At 38.5% G+C, this 24,024-nt stretch overlaps 1 protein-coding gene across 9 annotated transcripts in view; it reads left to right on the plus strand.

Moving 5' to 3' along the window:
- Positions 1-1,642: 1,642 nt before the first annotated feature.
- LOC131425786 (protein sidekick) overlaps positions 1,643-24,024 on the plus strand; it is a 249,008-nt gene continuing 226,626 nt past the window's right edge. For all 9 annotated transcript variants that reach the window (XM_058587934.1, XM_058587936.1, XM_058587937.1 and 6 more), the window contains exons 1-2: positions 1,643-2,582; positions 3,226-4,059. In XM_058587934.1, the coding sequence (XP_058443917.1) occupies positions 3,768-4,059 (292 nt within the window). In that variant the 5' untranslated portion in view covers positions 1,643-2,582; positions 3,226-3,767. The remainder of the gene's footprint in view (positions 2,583-3,225; positions 4,060-24,024) is intronic.

Consider the following 24,024-nt stretch of genomic DNA (forward strand, 5'->3'; position numbering starts at 1 on the left):
ACGAAGAAAGAATGATTTTGGGTCCGATAAAATTTATAAATAATTCATTTCTAACATATTTTACTGTTTCAGGGAAATTTTCCGGTAATGCATCAAAAATGTATCATAACGAAAGAGAAATAAAGTTTATTCCATTTGATGCGAACATTTTGAAGATATTTTCAGTATAAACCAATTGAAACTGTTTTCCAAATGTTTTCAACAGTTGTCACAAAATATGTTAAACAAGTTCTTAAATAAAATTACACAATAGAGTTCAGTATATTACGAAAATAATGATCTTATATCTTATGAATATCTGAAGTTAAATTTAGAAGAATTTCCCCTGCATATCATAAGACAAATTTACGGAATCCATTTATTATCTCTATGTCTGAAAGTCATAATTCGTTCTCATGAAGTTCGAAGATTGAGTGTAGGATAACAGAGGTATTTTGATCACTTCATATATTTTGGCCCACCTAACAAACTTTATAGATTTAATTGATGTTAAATAACCCATGTTGCATCAATTTGATGCTAATCACATTAAATTAACTATTGCGGAAGGGTTTTGCACAGATATTACAACAATTGGTGGATATTTTTATAAAGTGGGCAAAAATAAAATCAATCCTAAAGTGGGCCAAAATACCTCTGTTACCCTACTAAGGGTATGTTCAGGAGTGTTCTAGTTCTAGATGCATATATTATTACAGTTTTGAAATTTACATCTAGAATTTATAGCAAAATAAACTGGCAGCCCCAGCAGCGTTTTATCTGTGTTTCAAATATAGAAAAAAATAGAACGGCAGTGTATACCAGTTTTAAATTTGACATTAGAGCTGTTCGAATAAATAAAACTAAAACGGCTTGCTGGGGATACGTTTGTTTCAGTTTCAGTTATATTATAGACCACCCATATGAATCTTGCAGCTGCTGAATTTGCTCTAAAGCAATTCGATAGTCCCACAACAAAAGGGCCTAACTGTAAATAACAACTTTTCTTTGTTTACTTTTTATTTGCGATTTTCCGGATTTATTTTATATTTGACGCAAGAATGCGCAAAACTTTTAAGTTAAAACCACAAGTTTTCGATTTATATTGGAAACTTTTCAGAAATTGCTGCAATTGCGGCGTAATAATCAAAAGAGAAAGTAAACAAAGAGAGGTTCTTATTTGCAGTTAGGCCCTTTTGACTTGGGACTATCGAATTGTCGTATTTTTTTTGTAATGGCCAATAAGCCAACTGTCAACAACCTCTTTGAAGAGTAACTACAGGCGAACGATTGCAAATAGATTATAGCTTATAACATCAGGCGAACGAGAAAAGCTTTCTTTTCGTTTACTGCTATGACTAACTCCCAGCGAATAGCACATTTTTTCAGAATTCCGTTTCCAAATGATTATTTACATTAAAAAACGAACATTGCAGAATCATATAGGGCTACTCAAGATAAGTTAAAAATATTGCATTATTCAGTACATTGCTTGAGTCGTGTATAATACATTTTACTCACCGGCATGTTCATTCATTTCTACGTTCCGCTTTCCACTTCGTACACAAACTTCAGCGAAAATACAGAACAACAAACACGCGAGCGAGATACAGCAGTCCGTTATGCTACGGCGGCCAACGTTCCACCAGTAGTGTTTGGACCGTCGTCGCGTTTGGTGCTCCGGTAGATGTTTTGACGTGTTGCTGTTCAGGTAATATCTGGTCTTCTGGTAGTGTTGTGTGGTGTTCAACACTTTACCGTTACATGTGCCCGCACCGGTGGCGGTAGTGGTGTTAATTCATTCACAAGAACCGATCAGTTTACCACTACAAGTTCGATTTTGATCCAGCTTCACTAGCTGAGAGGCTAGCCAAAAGCCGCCCGTCTTGAAGCGTGTGCAAGATGATGTGAAACAAAAGAACGAGCGATCTAGTAACACAAATACAAATACAACTAGTGCTGGAGAATAGCAATCGTTTGCCGTTTTTTCGTGTACGATCATCGTTGGTAGTCGGAGAGATCAAATTTCCGCAGGACTGAATAAATTCAGTGAGATGTGAGTGGAGTATATTGTTTCATCGAAACTTGAATTGTGCAATGGTGGGTAGCGATAATCGTTTGCCAACGGATTCTATCTGTCAGCAGTGCAAAGTTTAAACAAAGTGCTATATAGTGAAGGAATTTATTCAGCTGATGATTTGAGCTGCTTACCGCGGTGGTAACAGGATACAGACAGCAAGCAAAGCGAACAGAATCCTACAGGTGTGTGTTCGATCTACCGCGCCATCGTCGGTTGGCCGTTCGTCTTCTTCTTCACTGGGTGTGATGTCAGTCGACCGTGCGACCGTGAGAAACAAGCTAAAAGTGGCTGAATTTCGATTTTAGTGTTGTGAATAAGCAAAGAAAAAAAAGAAAGAACAACCTTTAACATAAGTCTGCGATCTGTGTTCTTGTTTTGGAGAATGCAAAGGGCAATGAAAAAACGGGAACGTTGCTAGTGTTTACTACGTTTTCCAGATAACGGTGTTTTGATGTTTTTTTGAGTCGGTGTCTTCGCACTCGCATGATCGCACTCAACACTGGAATGTACTGAGTTTGTTTAGGTAATCCTTTTGCTTATCATGGAACTAGTTCTGACTTTGCAGTATTTTGTGTCAATACACCCACAAATAACTAAAAATATATGTACCCCAGAAATTTGATTTCAATGAGTTAAAAAATTACCGATAAGGTGGAGTTAGAATCAATTATAGTAAGCGTTTGGTAACAAAAGTACACTAAAAGCTTTTAAAAACTATCGAACTTTTTCTTACACTTTTGTCAGGACTTGAAACAAAAAAAATTGGAAAACGATTGACGACTAAAACAGTAAATATAATGATATTCATAGGACTCGAACCGGCAACCTTTTTTCAACTATAAAATACGATCTGCCAATTAAACTACCTTGGGAGTGATGAAACGCAAATCAGAAGGCAACTCGATTGAGCAGAACTTCATACATGCTCAGACCATACACTGACGGAGTGGTTCTTTTTTCATTCTCGCCCCTGTGGTATTAAATTGCAAGTAAAGTAAAATATATTAATGAGGACATTAGAAATTTCATTTACATATTTGAATCAAAAAGGAAAACAAGCTACCCTAAATTTAATCTGTTCGAGCCAAATTATCCTAGTACCAAATCCTGAAAGCAATATTAATTGTCACTTATCAGTCTATTTTCATTTTCTTTTTTGTTTTCAGCGTCACGAAGCTACAACCAAATGTTCCTTAACTGCAGCAAAAAGAAAAGAATTATGTAGCTCTTCAAGTGAGCGACTAATCTAGTGCGGTATACTTTGTAGTCTTATTTCGGAAAGAGTTGATCGGTAATACGTAGAGTAATGAAAAAGTGTTTGTGCTGTGTTTGTAAGAAAAAATAATGAAGCACATGCATTGTTGGTACGTGTTCTTATCGTTTGAGTGATGGCCGCGAGTAAATATTAGATTGCGGTGTGGTGCTGTAACAAGCCCCAACGTTGTTTTTTTTTCCTAGTGCGCGCGCTTTGTGAGGATTTCTCAATCGACTACCTTCCCGATAAGAGTGATAAACGGGTCCAACTCATTGTTATCGTGGAACGAGTTTTCTACTCTTATCAAACCCAGCAACGGTTGGTAGAAGAAAAAAAAACCTCATCAGTCACAACTACTCGGTCGGTTATTTATTGACGAAGCAGTATTACGGAAATAGGCTTAGTGATAGTGATTAATAATATGTGCAAGGCTGCGCAATAGAGCATCGAAAAATGGAAGCTCACGAACGACTCACGGTTCATCGTCTAGATCGGCAGCTAGCCCGAAAGGAAACTATGGTAGCCGGCTCGGGGTGCCGTTCCAGTGAGCACTGCGCTGACGTTGGTGTGGGCAAACCAGTTTACGCATCAGCAGCCAGAATGTTGCGGCGTCGCGACACTGCTACGATGTACTCGCGAGCTAGACCTAATGGGTCAAGCCGGGTGTTATCAGTTTGGACGCTGTTTGCGGCTGTATCGTTGGTGCTGCTCGCTGGCGTTACGCAGCTATCGACCGTTAATGCAGGTTAGTTGTGGTGGTTATTGGAAGATTTAAAAAAAACATAGATTCACTCTCACACGTTTTATAGTTAGTTGCATTGGAATTGGGACATGCTGATAAAATCGTCGTTAGAGATTTGTATTGCTGATCTATTGTTACCTATTTTAGTAAGTTCTCCGGCGTTTCAAAAGTAATGATGACGATTCACCTGCTGGTTGGAAATGAATCCGCGAACTGTTTCCAAAAACCTCACATATTGTAGTCTTCGGAAGGATTTAGAGAAAAATAAGGTTGACGAATGCTACCAAAGTGTGCGTGTGTGAGATTGGATTCTAGGGGCTTAACTAAACAACACTGGCAAAGCAGCCCAAAATGTACGGAGTCTTTAGAATGGAGTTGCCTTCGTAGTTGTATTTCATCCCATCCAGCGTAGCTCAATTGGTTGTCCGATTTTCCGGAATTAAGAATGTTTCGAGTTTGAGTCCTGTAGTTTTTTAAGCTTTTCAAGCCTCTTCAACAGTAGTAAACACTAGCAAAATTTCCGGATGTTATAAGTTAGACTGGAAAAAATACTTACGAACGAAAAATGTAGAAAATATGGCTACACCGATAGAACTCGAACTTGTGACTTTCTTCAATCCGGGAAAAACGTCTAACCAATATAACTATCACATAAAATACATAAACAGACTCGCAGATAAATTTTGAATGAGAAGCGTGGCGAACACACTGCAGTATTTGTTTACGCAAGAGATACGTACCGCATAGAACAAAACCGTGTAGCTTCGGAAATATGCGTGACTTCGGTAATTTACGAAAAAACCGCGTAACCTCGGAAATGTGCTTAAAAAAACTCCGGAGATCTGCGAAACAAATTCTCGTTAAATTCGAAATTCGCTTAAAAAACTGCATAACTTCGGTTATGTACGTAAAAAATCCCATAACTTTAGAAATCTGCGTAACTTCGGGATTTTACGCCCATACACACATATATGCACTTTTTTGTGCCTCGATTTTGCTATTTTGTTCAGGGGTCACTTTGAAAAAAGGTGAGTTTGCAAAAAGTGTCTAACAATGATTTTCGTGATTTGCTCATCAAATCAAATCAATTTTTTATAAAGGATAAAAGTATCTTTATAAAGGTTAAAAGCATGTTTAAATGCTCATCTCCTCTCCCTACAAATATCATTTTAGTCATCTCTGAGTTGCAAAAAAGATCTGTGTTCGTTATCGTTTGTTGATGGAAATTCGGTAGGAATTTTTTTTTCATGACAGTGCATTGGTCCTTTACACACGTGTAACAAACACTTCTCAAAGAGCAATTGACAATCTTAGAAAAACGGCCATTGATGCAAAACGCAAAATCAGTTTTCTTCGGTATCGTTGGGCGAAACTGCAAAAGAGCAATATCAGTAGGTTTGTTTCATTTTTCTATATAAACTGAAGAAGCTGATGTGTTTTACTTTCAACAATGGCTGTTTTCCTAAGATTGTAAGTAGAACCTCGAACGTACTTAACGGAGAACTTATACTACAAGCTTGAAAGCTTGATCCGTTAAATATCTGGAAGCACGACTTTTTACGGTGCTTCAAGTGGTCGGTTCTGGTTATGTTTTGGTAGTAGATCGTTTGGGATGATTTTCTCTTTCAATGGCAATGGTTTTGTTACGATTCATGAAGTTTGTTACAGAATGAAATTAATTTTAATCACCCACAATGAAAATTCAACAATTGTCGAATTCAACCAGATCTATTGCAAGGGGTGTCCTCAAATGATAATCATCAGTGAAAAACCATTGTTCGGTAGGGTCAGAATAGACATCGTTGTGGAACTTAGGATTGGCAACTCCATTGGAAAGAATTGAAGACGATTACAAAATCTCGGATACGATTCCAACGATGCTGTGAACAACAAACTACTTGAAAGCTATCGTTCTTATCGTGCTAGCAACCTGATAAAACCGGTCTCTAAACCATTCTCAAATTTCCGAACCATAAGGTCGGAAGTTATCTAGAAAGGTTCTGAAGAGGTAGTCAGGATACACACTGATAGCGTACAAAAAGTATGTAAAGTGGGCTTTAGGCTGTCTCGACTCGAAGAGATGTCCCCAAGAGCTATGAATTCAATTTTGCTCATAAATTCGCAAAAATATTTAACTAGGCAAGCGATTTGCAGCTTCAGGTAGAGAAACCATGTTTTGGTGTGAAGACGTCTTCCTTTCGGGCGTCTTTTCAATATTAGCCATGAGGGAGAATGGTACGTTTTTCTCCACACTATCGGAATTCAATTTTTCTCCACACTATCGGAATTCAGCAATTTATGATAAAATTTTCACCAGTACGAGATAATCACAATTAACTTATCATAATCGATGAGCATAAAATAGAAAAACTCATAACTCGACAATTTTGATATCATGCATAAAAGCTAAAAATCGAATCCGTTTCATTCATTCTCTAGCCTGCGAAGGACGTACGTCATTTCGATCGATTCAGGTCCACGTTCAGAATTCACGTCCATAAATCAACTCCTGAATTTTGTTCTAGAATACAAGATAACAATTGAAGAAGGATCCTTGAGCAAAAGTCAGGTTTAATCAGAAGGCAGGCCTAGATTGCAGACTCAGAATTTTCGTTAAGGTCCACAGAGTCCACAATTCAGTCGCAGGTCCAGGTGCAGAGTCCAGATCCTGGTGTAGAATTCGGGTTCAGAAATCAGTCCCAGAATTGAGTTGTAAAATCCATGCTCAGAACCATCCAGTTCCTGACTTCATTTCCGCAATACGCATCTAGAATTCAGTTAAAGGATCCAGATCTAGAATTTAATTCCAAAATCCGAGCCCAGAATTACAGTTACAGAATCCAGATCCAGAATTCAGGTACAGCATTTAATTCCAAAAAAAATTGAATTCTATTCTGCTCATAACTTTGCAAAAATATTGTACTAGGCAAGCGGTTTGCGGCTTCTGAATCCAGGTCCAGAATGCAGGCTCAGAATTTTCGTTAAGAATTCAATTCCAGGATTCAGGCTGAGATTCCACAATTCAGGTCCGCAGGTCCAGTTGCAAAGTCCAGATGCTGGTGTAGAATTCGGGTCCAGAAATCAGTCCCAGAATTTAGTTGCAGAATCCAGCTTCAGAACTCAGTTCCTGACTTCATTTCCACAATCCGTATCTAGAATTCAGTTGAAGGATGCAGATCCAGAACTTAGTTCCAAACCCGAACCCAGAGTTACAGTTACAGAATGCAGATCCAGAATCCAGGTACAGAATTCAGTTCCAAAAAATTATTTCTCGGATCCAGGTGGACATGCAGAATCCATGTTTAAATTCCGATTCTACATTCCAGATGCAAAATACAGTTTCAAATTCCAGATTCCAGATACGGAATTCAGTTCCATGATCCGGATCCGGAATTCAGTTCCAGAATCAAGGTTCAGAATTTAGACCCATAATACTGATACAAGATTCAAATCCAGATTCCAGATCTAGTATTCAGGTTCAGGGTCCAGCATTCAGTTGCAGAATCCTGATCCTGGTACAGAATTCAGATTATGATTTCTGGTTTGAAAATCAGTTCTATTCAGTTGCGGAATCCAGGTTCAGAATTTAGACCCAGAATCCTAATTCGAGATTTCGTTCCAGATTTCGAGTTATGAATTCAGTTTAAGATCCTGTCTTCAAAATCAGAGTTCAGCTTTCAGTTGCAGGTTCAGATGCAAAATCCCAATCCTTGCTCAAAATTCAGATGATGAATTCGGATTCAAAAATCAGTTCCAGAAGTCAGTTGCAGAATCCAGGTTCTGAAGTCAGTACTAGAACGCAGGTCATGTTCAGAGTTTGGTTCCCGAATTCAGTTTCAGAATTCAATTTCTAAATCAAGTTCCAGATTCCTGATCCAGAATTATATTCCAGAATCCATGTTCAGAATTCAGGTTCAAAATCCTGATCCAGACTTCAGGATCAGGTACAGACGGCAGGATCAGGTTCTAAATTCAGGTCCATAATTTAGCTAAAAAATCAATATTCAGATGCAGAACCTAGGTTCAGATTCAGAATACAGGTCAGTGTCCAGAGTTCAGGTTCAGAATACAGTTTCAAAAACTATTTCCAGGATCCAGGTAGGCATGCAGAATCCATGTTCAAATTCCAGCTCCACATTCCAGATGCGGAATTCAGTTCCAGATTCGGAATACAGTTCCAAAATTCAGTTCCAACATCCAGGTTCAGAATTCAGACCCAGAATACTGGGTATGTATTTAGTTCTAGATTCTAGATCCAGTATTCAGGTTCAGAGTTCAGCATTCAGTTGCAGAATCCAGGCTCAGAATCAAGTACTAGAATTCAAGTCATGTTCGGAGTTTGATTCCTGAATTCAGCTTCAGAATTCAGTTTCTGAATTCATTTACAAAATCCAGATCCAAGATTCAGAATCCGTGGTCGGAATACAGTCAGAGTTGCCATTTCAAAATCTGTGTATTAACTTGAAAAATCTGTGTTTCATCTGTGTTGCATATTTTCGATCCTAATCTGTAAAAAAAAATTTGAAAATCTGCCATTTTTATGAACTATTCATAAAAATCTGTAGAAAACTGTGATTTTGATAAAATCTGTGTTCTGTGACTCAGATTCTGTGTGGCAAAATAGGCAAAAAATCTGTGGTTTTGCAGAAAAATCTGTGAATATGGTAACCCTGAATCCAGTTCCAGATTCTAGCATTTAATTCCATCCATCCAGATGCAGAATCCAGGTTCAGATCCAGAGTTCAGTTTGTACCTTATGATCAAAAAAGAACCGGAATTTTAATTTAAAAATTCCTGCGCTTGTCCAATCGGTAAACTTTTATTCTTTCAACATTGGCAACACTTTTATACACATTCTGTCAAATTTTGACGCATATCGTACGATTAGTTTTTGTTTGGCGTCTATACAAAGAAGTTGAAAAATTTTCGTGTGGCGATTTTTATAATGGATGAAAATTTCGAACAACGTGCGTGCATCAAATTTTGTGTTGCAAATGGATTTAAGTGTTCCGAAACGTTGAAAATGTTAGGAAAGGCCTTTGGTGAATCGTGTCTAGGAAAAACACAGGCCTACGAGTGGTATAAACGCTTCAAAGGTGGTCGTACAAGCTTGGATCATGATGAGATCCCTGGCCGCCCAACAACATCTGTTATTGAAGAAAACATTGAATCGGCGAAGCAAATCGTGTTGCCAAATCGTTCTGTACCGATTAGAGAGATTGCTGTGTTGTCGGGCATCTCTTATGGATCAGCCGAACACATTTTAACTGATGTTTTGGGTTTGAAACGCGTCGCTTCTCGGCTGGTGCCAAAAAAGCTAAATTTCATTAAAAACAGCGTCGTGTTGATGTGGCCAAAGAGATGATTTTCAACGCAGATAGTGACCCCACATTCATCGAATGCATCATAACTGGTGATGAGGTGTGGATCTATGAATATGACGTCGAAACCGCACAACAATCGACCGAATGGCGCTTCGAAGGCGAGCCGCTGTTCTAAATTTTCATCCATTATAAAAACCGCCACACGAAAATATTTCAACTTCTTTGTATAGACGCCAAACAAAAACTAATCGTACGATATGCGTCAAAAATTGACAGAATGTGTATAAAAGTGTTGCCAACGTTGAGAGAATAAAAGTTTACCGATTGGACAAGCGCGGGAATTTTAAAATAAAAATTCTGGTTCTTTTTTGATCATAAGGTATGTGTATTTTTTGTATGTGCATCTTTAAAAAAATTTCTCCCCGTTCATTTTTTGTTTGCAGATGGCTAAAACAATTTCAACAAGCTTAGGATTGTTTGAAAACTACTATTTAGTTCTGGATCAAGTTCGGAGATCGAATGGCTGCCTTCTCCGGCTCCGAAGATATAATGGTATAAGTGGCATTTTTTTTCTATACGCTCATTTTTCTCGTAGATGGCTCAACGTTTTTAGGCTTAATCAAAAACTTAGGAAAGTAAGGCTTATTTAAAAACTACTGCGAGGTCATTGATCAAGTTCGGAAGGGTTATGGCGATCATTTTCGGTTCGAATTATGTAATTTTATTAATGACGTAAACGACAAGTCGCACTTTTTATATTTAAATTTATTTTTTTGAGTTGGGATTCAATGATCAAACCCAAATGTATTATTGACTCCGCGAATGTTACCGAATAAACAAAATAAAATAACTTCGAGCAGACATTTATATTTATTATCGTAAGCTCAAATAGGTTCAAACCAGACCAACAAAGTACATTCTATGAGTCTGATTGAAAATTGAACCATGAAATATGCAAAGTAAAAGTATCGAAGCTGATCTCTCCTTTCCTCCTATCTTGGTAGCAACTGAAGATTTCTTGCCTCCGAACAATTTGTATCGCTCTCGCACAATCACTGCATGGAAAGTGGTTTACCTTGGACTCGATTGGCACTAGCACCTGGTCGTACAACACCGCATCGTATGTTACCCCGGTCTGTCGGTTCGCGTCAGTGTGTTGATTGATTGAATTGACCTGGTGGGCTAAAATGCGATTTTGACGGGAGCCTTCACCAGCGAATTAGCTTGTTCCAAACATAATGACGGATCGATTCCGACGGTGATTCAAAGTTCATTCTAATTTTCGAAGTCTGACTTTTGATTTACATTCGCTAAACATGACACACGCCTCGTGGTGGTCAAATCTACAAGAATACGCACTCATCAAAAACAGAAACCGAAACTCCTGATGATGATCCATAAATCATATGTTCCAACATCTGCCCGCGTTATCCGGTGTCATGGGACATATATGCTCTGTTCGCATAAAAAACATGGAATATGCCGGAAAAGAGAGCATCTTCGCCGGGCGTTCCATTTGCGGAAACATAAGCAGCAACAGAATGCGCGTTGGAACTGTCTGTACCTGGTAGAAAATTTTGTGGCATACGACGGAAGCCAAACTGGAAAACGAGGAAATTCTTCTGGTGAAAGTAAACAGACATGATGCAGTCGGCCGGCACGCTGTTTGGTTTGGCCGTTTTTTTCTGCGGTCGTTCTAACACTAACCAACGAAGATGATGCTTCGATTTGTTAGTTTATTAGGCGTAGGACAAAGTTATATGCATCATACGGCCTATATATGAGGAAAGAGTTCCTAGTTTCATTCGAACAAAAGAGCTCCGCGGTTGTTTTCGTTCGGAAATGTGTTTCTCCTAATGGCTAAGACTAAGAATTATATTATGAAGGTGACAGCGACGTATATATTTTCATTATGTTCGTGTCTTAATTTATGGTGTTTTGATGTTGCTCTGCTTTTCGAGTGACATAATTGAGTAATTTTGTGGCAAATGATTTATATTCGTTGGTGGTAGCAAAGTTTTACCGCAGTCGGCGGATCTCGAAGCGCCCTTTGGCATCAATCGGATTATCGTTTAGTGCTAAAAAAATTAGGTAGTGTTCCTCTATGAGATTATCTAGATAGAAGCAGTCTGGGCTATTGCAGACCATAAATCAAACCAGTGATCATGAATTTATTATCAAAATATTCAAGAATTGTTTTATCTAAATGGTTTGATTCATTTAAGTCTCCTCAGGGAATAGTACCATAATTCATGCTACCAGGTGACAGGTGGGATTTGATTTACATTTCATACAATTGGAGGAATTTTAGATCCTGTCAGATCATTCCGAGATCGATCGTTCGCGGTTCATAGTGAACAAAACTTCGACAAAATTCTATTCAATTACTTTCTCCTATTTGCGCTATCATCATTAAATAATCATGATATCTATCGTTTCATCATCTCAAGAAATCATGACTATGATTTATGATTTTTGACGAATAAAAATAAAATTTCGTTCGCACCAAACAAATGCAAAGAATTGCACCAAAATTCTGGTGTTGAATTTTTGCATTCGAGAAAAAGGCACATAAAAGTGTTGAAATTAGCAAAATTAAACAAATCGGTTCTTTTAAGAACCTAAAATTTGATCCCCATAGAATTCTCTTATACTGTAATGTAGCTCTCAATTTGATCGAACTACAACAAATTTTCAGAGTAAAAGAAGAATGACTCTTAAATTACCTTTTTTTTAGTTCTAACATTTTTGAGAGCAGTTTTACGAGAGATAATTATATTCTAGAGCGTTGTCGAGCTAATTATGGCGCAACAATTTTGCTCCACAAAGCTACAATTAAAAAGTTATGATTGTCCTTTTTTCCTCAAAAACTAATCAACATTCTAATACATAATATCAATATTCAACAGATGCCAGATCGATAAAAATGAATCTTATACGCTTTTTGAAAGGTTATAAAATGAGGAAAGTTCGAAGAAAAATCTTAGATAGAGTTATTTTTTTAAATTAATTAAAATTAGTGTTCAAATTGCCTTACAAAAAATCGAAAAAGTCAAATAACTCTTAACCGCGGAAAGGTATTAACATACCAATTTCAACAAAATTGTGATTTCAAGGCAACGAAAACAGATTTTTCACTTATTAATTTAAATTTATTTTTAATATGAATAGGCTAATTCGATTGATTTTGAACCCATTATTACAGTGCAGTGTGATAATTTTCTGCCAGATCTACTGCATTCAATTCATTCCATAGTGTTGAAATTCTGGGACAGAAGGGACTATGTCTAAGGGCTTGACGACCCCTCCCCCGACAACTGCGAGTTGTAGGGCTTGCCTAGGATGTGGTGGGGTTTGGCAGTGGGCTCTGCTAATCCTCTATAAAAAGCTGCAAGTATCCGCAAGCAAGTCCTACTAAAGCGATCGTGTGCCGCTCAGTGCACAGGCCCAGCAGGAGTGCCGACTCGGCACGTTAGGACTAACGCCAGTGAGGTCCTAACTATGGCATACTGGGTACCACACCATCCATGGATACGATACGGTAGATCGGAATATATAGATAAGCTAGGGCTGACAGTTGCGGTATTCTACTCCTTCAGTAAAGCAGGGTGGAACCGGCTTGAAATGGCGAGTAGGCTAATGCCGCAGCTGCCTTCCGTCCCATAAAACCGTGGCAGGCCTTATGGCACGCCGTCTCCCTTTCAGTCACCTGGTTGAGATGCCTGGGTGGAAGTAAGTTCAGATGCTCTTTTCCTGATTTGCGCTGATCTGGCTCTGAGCGTAAAGCCAACCCTCGCATGGCCTCACTTCACCGCATAGGTAAACATGGAATCACGATAGCGACTACTTTCGGCTGGGTTCGACGGTAGCTATAAGGGGGACCCTTATAAACATGAGTTCTACACCATCAACATCGGCGTCGAGTAAGGAGATAAACCCTTTCGCAAGGGGTGGTTTGAGGAGGTCTCCATCCAGAACGGGTGCGAGAGAAGAGAGCGAGGCGGTAGCTGAGGGGACGAGTGACAGCAATGTCCATGTCTAACCAGTGGACCAGCCTGAGTCCCGGAAGCAAGTGAAGGAAGTAGTCAAGCCGAGTATGACAGCGGTCATAAAACAACTCGACGCGATTATTGAATTCACACAGGAGAGGCGTTGTTAGTGCGGCTAGAGGGTGGCGGAAAGTCGGAGAAGTGTTCTCGAACAGAGCCCTTCACCTTCGATACCGATAAAAAACAGGAGGCGGTCGACTATGCACTCCGGCTCACGATCGAGCGGAATAAACAGAGCAGGATGCTGATCGCCATTCTGCACAAATCTGGGGAGGGTGCTGTGAGCACCAATAGCCTTCCACCCCGAAGTAATATCTAGCGGTGGTGCCGGAGAGGTAGGGTTGGAGATCCAAGGTGTTTTAGTGGGTAGTTCCAATCAACAGTTGGGTAGTCCTGTGAAGAGTCCCACACTCCGTGCGTAAATGCATTTCACCTTGTAAAAAAAAATAGTGTTGAAATTTGAGGAAAGGACCCAAAACTTGATCCCCGAAGAACTATATGATATTCTGTTCCATTGAAATATGCGATAAAAGAATCGACGAAATTCAGTTTGTAGTATTTTCCCGAAATAATGCTAATGCACTGTTGAGTGGAAGACAGAACGTAAAAATAAAATGTGTCATGTGCATTTAGCACAAACCTCGGTACCCATGCGGTATCAAAACCTTCAAATTGAGGTCTTTTTTGCGCGATTTTTATGCGTTGTTTTACGCGGATCTCTGAAGCTACCCGTTTTTTTACGCGGATTTTTTTTTGTTTTCTTGCTTTGTCTTAGAAATGCATGAAACGTCACGCTGTGGTGTTATCCCAAAAATTAGAAAATTTTTGATTTTTGTTACAAATATATTTTTTGAGATTACACCAAATCTCCATTTTTCTTGCATTTCTAAGATATTGGGTTTAAAAAAAGTTCGATTTCGAATATCTCAAAATTTTTCCAAGTCTCAAAATCGAACATAAACTACCAATGCACGGATAAGACGAAGGCGAAACGTAAAAATAAGGAAGTGTGCCGGTTTCGTTCGTATTCACGACCACGTTCCCCTGGTTGATTGAAGATTTGTTTCTTGTCATGACTTTTCATCATTTTTTTATGGGAAGCGAAGAATAAAAGTAACATGGAAAGGAATTGTGAAATAGGTGAGGTGGGCAAAAAGCGCAACGGAAAAGATGCTGAACGATCTGTAGGGATCAAAATGCATATATAATAAAAAAAAACCTCCAACCCTCAGAGGATCTAGAGATTTTACAAAAACCATTACACCATCCTGCGTTGCCGAAAGAATGCAGAACGATTCGCAATATGTATGAGCAGAAGTAAATTCGGCACCCCATAAGGTATGTCAAACAATCTGCTAAGACCGTTTAGGGTAGAAACAGAAAGGATTCATTCATTCCAGGAAGAACGATGCACCCATCTGACTGTAACTCCTTACCATATTGGGTGAGAAACGATCGAATATCCGTAAATTTTATCTCCCCATACACAGACTCAGCCAAGTATGGAGAACCAAAAACCCGGATATGTAGCTGCGTCACACAAGCCAAACAAATAATATTCAGCACGCTTAATAGTGGTGAAAGTTGAGTATGCAATGTCCAGTCAGAGCTCTGACCAAAATACTGCAATGATGTTTGAAAAAATGCGGTAGATATTTTGACATTTTCGAACTCAAATCTGGTAAAAATGCTTTTGTCTGAGCGCAAGGTTACGCGTTTCACCAGTAGCTCGTATGCTTGGATGCAGCCCAAGAACGAATCCTGTGCTTTACCCAACTAGTTGAAAGTAGTCCATTTATTTCCATTCAAGAAGTAAACAGCATTTGAATGCTAAGGTCTTCGATTTCAGTTTAATAGGTGATCACTAGATTTGACCGTGAATCGTTCGAACTCAGTGCCTTCAAAGCTACCTGACTGTCGGAACAAAAATGAATTCGTTTACCACAGATTCTCTACTGAAGTGCTGGCTGTACCCTACACAGAATCGCGTAGATTTCTGCTTAGAATACAAGACAGTATTCACCAAGCGAATGAGACTGCCCTAGTCTCATTTCACGACAGTAGACACCAACATCAACATGACCTTCTTAAAGAGAATCGGTCGTATAACAAACTATGTGTTCATCAATTTGTCGCTACCCAAGTGAAAAAATATCTTAGTTGTACCGAGAACCATTAAGGATCGAGAGTGATTTTCTCGAATGAAGTAACTAGGTGGGCGTTGGCTTGAGTGAAGCGTGCCTAGTTGAGAAACAGTACCGATGTTGGTTCAGCGGTAAAATTTGGAAACACAAAGTACAAAAAATTGAATGTTTGACTAGCGTGCTTCTCAAAGCGTCTCCGCAGTTTTGTTGTTTGGAACTTTTGATTGTAGCATTGCAACCGATTTAGCTGCTTTTGTGCAAGATTCTCAAAATGTTTCTTTAGTTGTAGCTAGTTGTTTTTAATGAAAGAGTTGTTTCTTCACGAGAGCCCAATACAGCTCGATAAGTTGCAACTCTGGGCAGTTAGGTGGATTCGACTCTTCCGCTACAACATGGACGTTTTGTACCATTTCTAAAACATCTTTTTTGTTTGACGTTTTGTACCATTTCTAAAACATCTTTTGCGTAGTGACAAGATGCCAAATCAGGCCAAATTAGGAATGGTAACAATCGTTTCTTCAGACATTCTTCACGGTATATTCCCTTGTTTTTCGGTCCGGTAGTGATGAACCATTGGCTTCTCGATCACAGCTTGTCAAATCAAATATTTTTGAGAAACTTTCTCCGACCTAAAATGCTTCTCTTGTGTCGTTCCGTTGCGTGACAGATGAAAAGACATGGCTTAAATTTTTAACCGTTGAAAATATGTCTGATAGTAGAAAAACGACTAAAACAGTCGTTCGTGGTGTAATTTTCTTTCGACAAAACTTTCTGTCTTTGTCGTAATTCTGCCAAGCTAACTTTTGTGGCGATTGCCCAAATTTTCACCGCTTGCACTGCGACCACAATGAGACTGGCGTCGGTACTCTAGAATGAAATTGGGTGTTAGGTATTCCATTCTTTGTTTACGTTCGCGCGACTTCATATGCTCTTCAGTTAAATTGGTCTGCAGCAGTTCCTTTATCATCATGCCAACCGATTCTAAAATGTCAATCTACTACCATACAAAAAACTCCTTCCGTGACAAAGTCACATAGCCTGATACTTGGCTTGCATATTCACAGGTTCCCGTGCAATGACCAGAGTCGTGTTTGTTCTATGAATAAATTTAAAGTGCACTGACTGACTACCAGTTGACGCCTTATTAAAATGTAACATATTTGGAGCAAAAAGCCTACCGTTCTTGAATGACCCGTGGTGTGTGTTCGTATTCATATTTTCCCCGGAATAATTGCTGTGGCAAATGGGTTAATTGGAAGGTATGCAGCACATCAGTCAAGCACTCTTCCGGCGAACATGTGTGCTATACCTCTACCCCCCTCCCTCCCCATTCAGGACAGCTAAAATGAGCAAGTATGTTTCGAGATGCGGAACATTATTAAATTTACCGCGATTTCGGTGAAGGTTGTAAATTACGACCCCTGTCCGGCGACGACGGGCCAAACCACTAATGTTACTTCCGAAGAGTTGGTGGTGGTGGTGGTGGTGAAATGATAACACATTTCCATGCATAAAATAGCATTTGGAAAGGCACCAGAAAGGGATCCAGAACGTGTCCCTCCGTTTCGAGTGCTGGAAATTGCACTGCAGCGTTCGGTTTCTTAATCCGTTCGTACGGCCGGAGGGAGGCGTGGAACCTGCCAAACAAGGAACCGAAAATCACCGGTAAAAAAAATACTTTGCAATTCTAGCCACACACACACAGACCGTTTCCACGCTCCGCTCCGAAGACTTGAAAAACTCAGTGAAAAATGATAAATTACACAGGAACGTTGACTGGAAAATTGCCGGAGAGAAGTGTTCGGCTCTGTAATAGCATATTTGTGCCGAAATAGTGGAAAAGTGGTATGCAAACGTACCTGCATAATGTATATGTTGGTTGAGGTAGCCGACCCTATACACCGGCTGATAGTTTTTGGAGAACTCAAACAACCGCTTGTACTTGTACTTGGCTACGATGGGCGATAGTATGTTAGAATGGCCGAATTGATGAATTTTCACCTTGACAAAACCAAAGTTTACGAGGAGGCGGATCTTGCAAATGATTTCTTTAGTGGACAAAACTTCGATTTTATACTCTCCGATTTTGAGTTGTACAAATTACTATTTCAGCAGAGTTGTTACCAGGTATTACAAAAACTTTCTTCAATATATGTTCTGATATTGACGTCTGATGGAAGATATCGGCTATATGAAAACACATTCAATAATGCAAAGAACTTAATGCCTAACACCTTCTAAATGTCAATTCCTAGAGCACAAAAATTCGCAAGAGTTGTAATAGATTTTGAGAAGTAGTTCGAGGCCAAAATCAGGTGAACAAGATGGATGAACAAGTAATTGGAATTCTAAATCGTTGGTTTTGACCATGCTAGCGATGCTCGTGTACTTCATGTAAGGCCCTTTTACAGCGATTTCGGTCTTGATTCGCTCCATTAATGTACACTAATCCTTGTCCTCTAAAAGTATACTATGACAGTCCCAGAAAACCGGCATCATGATCTTTACGACTCATTTTGTTCTCTGACGAATTATAATAAATCCAGCCAAACAAGTACTTGAAGTGCGCTTGCGTTCGTCTTTTCAGTCCTTAATAAGTATGTGTCCAACTATGGGAAGCTCGTGCACTTTCTATTTCCGGTCATCATTTTAATGTCTTATTATTATTGTCGTTTATTTTGCCCCGCATTTAATCTCCATTTTATTTAGTTTCGACACTGTTCGCTTGGTATCAAACATTTTTTTTTGTTTATGTATCTTATTTCGGAAGGGGCCATGACCCCTCGGCCCCTTCCCTTCTGGGTACGTGCCTGTCTTAGAAGATGATATAAAGACTGTCCCAGAAAGTATGGACGCAAAACCACTGCCATTTCGCAATGGTTCAGAATCTGTCAATTTTTATGGCTGCGTCCTGTTTTTTACACTCTTCTTTAACCACTTGTGCAGTTGTTTATTCGTTTTCAGAAGTTTGTTTCGAAATGCGCGGACTTTCAGCAGAACAACGTCGAAAAATTGTGTACAAATGATGAACAGAACGCGGACTGTCACTGAGAAAGATAGCAAAACTGGAAGGAGTAAGTGAAAAAGTCGTGCGAAAGGCAATCAGGAAGTTCAGTGAGGATAACACCTTTGAGGATAAACCGAAAACGGGTCGAAAAAATGTCCTGCTAACCCTCAGTTAGATAAACGTATTCTGAAGACGTTCGAGCAAAAGAGAGGGGTTTCAGTTCGGGATGTGGGCACTTCGAAGTCAAATGTTTTTTTGTGCTAAAGAACGTTTGAATCTTCAAACCTATAAGAAGCAGAAACAACCAAAACGTAGTCCGAAACAAGAAGCATCGATCAGGCCGTGGGTTCGAAAGCTGTACAATACGATTCTTGTTGGAAATTTGAACTGCATAATCATGGACGACGAACCCTACGTGAAACTCGAGTACAAATCCTTGTCGGGACAACAATATTATACGGTGCGAGAAGGGCAAGTGTTAAACCAGTCCGAGACATCGATTGAAGGCGAAAAATTTGGTAAGAAAGCTATGGTCTGGTAAGTAATTTGTAGCTGCGGTAAGATTTCGAAACCTTTCATCACCACTGCTTCAATCAACAGCGAAATATACATCAAGGAATGTTTACAGAAACGACTTCTACCCATGATTCGAAGCCACAAGGATCCTGTTGTCTTCTGGCGAGATCTTGCTTCTTGCCACTACTCGAAATCAACGGTAGAATGGTATACTACCAAAAATGTCATTTTCGTCCCAAAAGACATGAATCCACCAAATTGCCCACAACTATCGAAGGCACATCTTAGGAAACATGTCTCGGCAGCCGAAACCATTCAACAGTTCTTAAAAGATTGGAAAAAGTGTCAAAACTTGGTGCCAAGAAGTCTGTACGGAATTTAACGAGGAACATTCGCAAGAAGGTGCGCCAGATAGTCTACAATGGCTAAGTAGCAAATGTTGAGAATAATATTCTGTTGTTGTAGTCTAATATTATCAGTATATCGAATAAAATTTGAATATCTAACACTTGTGAATTATTTACAGTGAAATCAAAGTGCGTCCATACTTTCTGGGACAGTCTTTATTGTGTGAATTTTTCAAGGTTTCTTTTCCTAACTTCCAGAATTACAAGAATTTCCGAAATAGAAAAAAATTGATACATAAATTCTTAGATTTGCATGAATCGTCGAGATTTAGTGTCATCTCGAAAAAAATTTCTTTTGAAAAATCGAATTTCTGGAACTTTTCTCAAAATCAAAATTCCCATAATTATTAAAATAAAATTTTTTTTTCGAGGTAACACTATATCTCGACGTTTCATACAATTTTAAGACTTTTGGCATCAAAAAAATGTTTGATTTCGAAAATTTAATGTGATGATGCTTTTTTAAGATCGAAAATTTTCAAACCTCAACCGCCGGGTAGAACCCCTTACCCATGTCAGACTTAGCTCAAATTTTGCATGGGGATTTTTTTCAAAGTGCTTAAACTTTTGAACACTAGCGCTGTACGAAACTAGAGGTGATCCTGGCACCCTTATATATAAGAGCGGTAAAAAACAACGTGTTTTGTCGGTTACGCCACTTATAAAACCATATTTCCGAAACCAAAAGTCACAACCATTTGAACTTCGAATTTGATCAATGGCCTAACAATAGCTTCCAAACGAACCTAGACTTGTTAAAATCGGTTAAACCATCTCCGAGAAACTTTTTTTTTCCATAAATACGTTTGTTTCTTAAGGCAATTTACATAAGTTTTTCTTCGCCGTAGCATCACTTTTACATAGAATTCTTATCCTAATATAATACTAACAGAGTCACAACGATTTGAGTTTAATAAAACATATTCCTCTTATTTTTTGAATATCATATTAGATATTTCGTTATTTATTATTAAATCTACTTAAGAACATTATTTGAACCAACCGATTAGCTGCTATAAATTATAAAATAAGCTGAAATTTTTATACATTTTACTGTTGATTTCGTAACCTATTTTGAGTTTGTTTTTATCAGCACATCATTTTCATTAAAATTTTGCCATTGGATGAACTAATGGACGCAGTAGGAGTCAGAACTAACCCTCAAAAGGGTTAATTATTAAATTGAAACTTCAATTGTCTTCATGAAATGATAAAGAAGTTTCATGTAAGAAAGGTCACGACAAGCAAGAATGTCTCGAACTGGGACATCGAATAGTCTACCTTGGGTACGCAAGGAATTTAATAGTTGAGATCTGACATCACGATACTCCACGCTTATCCAAACGGCATGAACAATATCGCGAATCTCCGAGAAACTTGCGCGGTAAAAAAAAACAACACATTTTGTCGGTTACGTCACTTATACCATTATATCTCCGGAACCAGAAGTCACAGCCATTTGACAGTAGCTTTCAAACGAGCCTAAGTTTGCTAAAATCGGTTCAGCCGTCTCTGAGAAAATTGAGCGGGTAAAATATCGTTTTCCGATCTCATCGAACTGAGTCGAATGGTATATGGTACACTATGGGTCTTCGAGGTTTTTCCAGCAATTCTAATACCTTTCTATAGAGAAAGGCAAAAATTATTTTGTTGGGTTAAGTACAATAAGAGATATTCATGATGAAGTTCTACCCATTGAAATGAAGAGGAAACTTGGGAAGAACCGACCAAACAATTTGAAGCAGCTTGCTCACCGAATTTACAAAATTTGGAGATCTTTTTCAGAAGAATAAGCGTTAAATCTCGACAAAGTATGTTTCGAAGGTGTCAAGCCATTATTAACGCTGAAGGGGATTGTACTTGCTATTAATGTATTTGCATTTAAGTAAAATAAAAAAAATAATATTCTAATAAAACAATATTCAAAAGGATTTTTTTGTTGAGTCTTTTCATTTTCTCACAGCAGTGTCCATGCTCTTATGTAACAGACTGTACCTCTGAAGTTCTTCAAGGAAGTCACGTTCACATTTTTAGTGTATCTCAACGATCTAAATTTTTCGATCGAGTGTATGCAACTATTGTTCACCGATGACTTTAAAATATTTCATATAGTGAAATCCGTAGCTGACTCAGAATTCCTACAAAAATAGTTGGAAAATTTAACTAATTATTTTGTTGATGTTACAAACAAAATGGTTTTAAATGTCTCTAAATGTTCCATTATCTCTTTTAGTCGCAAAAAGTTTGTATTCAAGTTCGAATATATCATTTCACAAACTGTTCTCGAACGCGCATCGTGTGTTAAGGACCTGGGTGTTCTTCTGGATTTCAAGTTAAATTTTAAGTAGCACCTAGAGTTTAATAAATCCAAAGCCTTTAAGCTGTTAGGATTTATTTTCCGCGTTACTAACGAATTCTCTGATGTACATTGCTTGAAAGTTCTGTATTGCGTTAGCTCAACTCTCGAATATGCTGCTGTTATCTGGTCACCTTATTACCAAAGGTAGGTCAAACGCATTGAAGCGATTCAACGCAAATGAGATTTAGTTGCTATAGTTGCACTAGGCTTAAGAAAATGTATCATTTTAATGAATGTAATCTGTTGATGCAAACGATGAGGAGGTTTTACGCCTACTGGAGAGCAAGTTTGATAGAAACTAACTCTTGTGAGCGTTTTCCTGCTACTAATCAGGATATATGAGAAGGAAAAACAGACTTTCAGAGTAAAATCCGACAACAGAAAAAGGTGCAATTTTTCGTACCAACCCTGGAAATGTGAAATTCATCCTCCAATAAGCAAATTCAACCTGAAACTGAAACCTCGATTGTGGATTGACTTCATGTGCCGAAGGAAAATGAAGATTAGCAATCACACATGTAGCTCGAAGAGCTGATGAATTCCAATGTTGGACCGCTGCCTCGCTAAGATTCCATTCAAATGCTCATCAATCTACCACCCGGTGGCCATTGATGATAGTTACTGACAAGGTGGCGAACTGAAAGAATTAACCGTTTAATCATGCTTACACACGAAACACGAATTTGTGAGACTCTTTCTGGTTCGATGCTATGCCGACCCAAATGCAAAAGAAACCAAATGGTGTAAAAATTTAAAGCAAAAAAAAAAAACAAGAACCAAACCGGATATTACTGTCACTTTCGATGCAATTAGGGTGCACAATTGAAGTGGAAAAATAGCCCGACTGGAATCCATTTGCGATGGTCGGGCTGAAAAATTTTTGTTTTGCCTGGGAGTCAGAGTTGCCAACCAAAAATGTGTAAGCATAATCAAATAACCTGTTCAATAAAAATTGATCAGTGTTTGAAAAAATATATGGAGCAATCTGTAAACGAAAAAAAAATAATCAGTTTTGCTAAATGCATTGACAAATGTACGATTTACACATTCCGAAATCCCGGCATCCCTGGCGGCAGTTTGTTTTCCTCTCTTCTTTTCTTGGGCAAAGCTTTCCCATTAGCTTTTCTACTATTTACGCTAGTGATATGAAAGAGGGGGCTGTTGTTCAATTCCGTGTATCTGATACAGGCGTGTGTCAGCTACCGAGGAAAGGGTTCTTTGCGGTTTTAGTTCTCGAAGAACTGTGTAAACTTTGCTGGCCACCGTTGGCAATCTGATGAAGCCAGTTAACTGAAGTCAGGAACGCGTCGCTTCGATGCAATTAGTAAATTGTGTTACTTAAGTGGAGTTGGAGTTAACAATAAAAGAATTGTTTTTTTTCTATTGAATACTTCTTTGAAAACGCTTTGAACTGCTTCCAAAATGTGTTTAAGTTTTATTCGCGATTCTAAGCTGCATTACTCGTTCTTTTGTGATTGAATTTATAAGGAATATTCTGTTACGCCAAAAGTTTTATCAAATTTTTTCATTGAAATATATTTTAAAGTTTTTATTTTCCATAAATAATTGAGAGTCGTTTTTGTACCAGACAGTTTTAATCTTGATTGTTGAAACTCAGTTCCGCTTGTCAGTTAGTTTTGAGTGTTTTTATTTGAATGCAAGGACTTTCCAAATCGTGTTCAAATTAGAAGAATCTCGCTATATGGTAATATTAGCATGAATTGTCATATATTTTGGCTAACAAAGCGGCAAAGATACTCAATAAATCTCAAATGTCTTTACCCGACGAACGATGGAAAAGAATACAGTTCTATGGTTGGGTATAAATAGCAATAACTTTACGTCTGCTTAGCGGTTCAAATTGGACTGCTTAAGTTCGCAGTAAGCAGTTCATTTTGAACAGCTCTGCACTGACGAGTCTAAGACGAAACGTAAAGATAGATCTGGAATCTTGTTTTACATTGGTATGTGATTTTTTAGCCTTTTAGGGGTTTGGTACCTCTTGGAGGTTTGTGCAAAGACACATGACTATTTTACTGATTTTACGCTTCGTCTTCGACTCATCAGTGCAGTAACAGTTTATGCTGAGACACTGCTGTTACCTTCTCGCGATTCAAAATTCTCATCAATTTGTTTCGTTCTTTCGGTGCGTCAGAAAAGAC

The sequence above is a fragment of the Malaya genurostris genome, chromosome 1 (genome assembly GCF_030247185.1).
Source record: "Malaya genurostris strain Urasoe2022 chromosome 1, Malgen_1.1, whole genome shotgun sequence".
Taxonomy (NCBI): domain Eukaryota; kingdom Metazoa; phylum Arthropoda; class Insecta; order Diptera; family Culicidae; genus Malaya; species Malaya genurostris.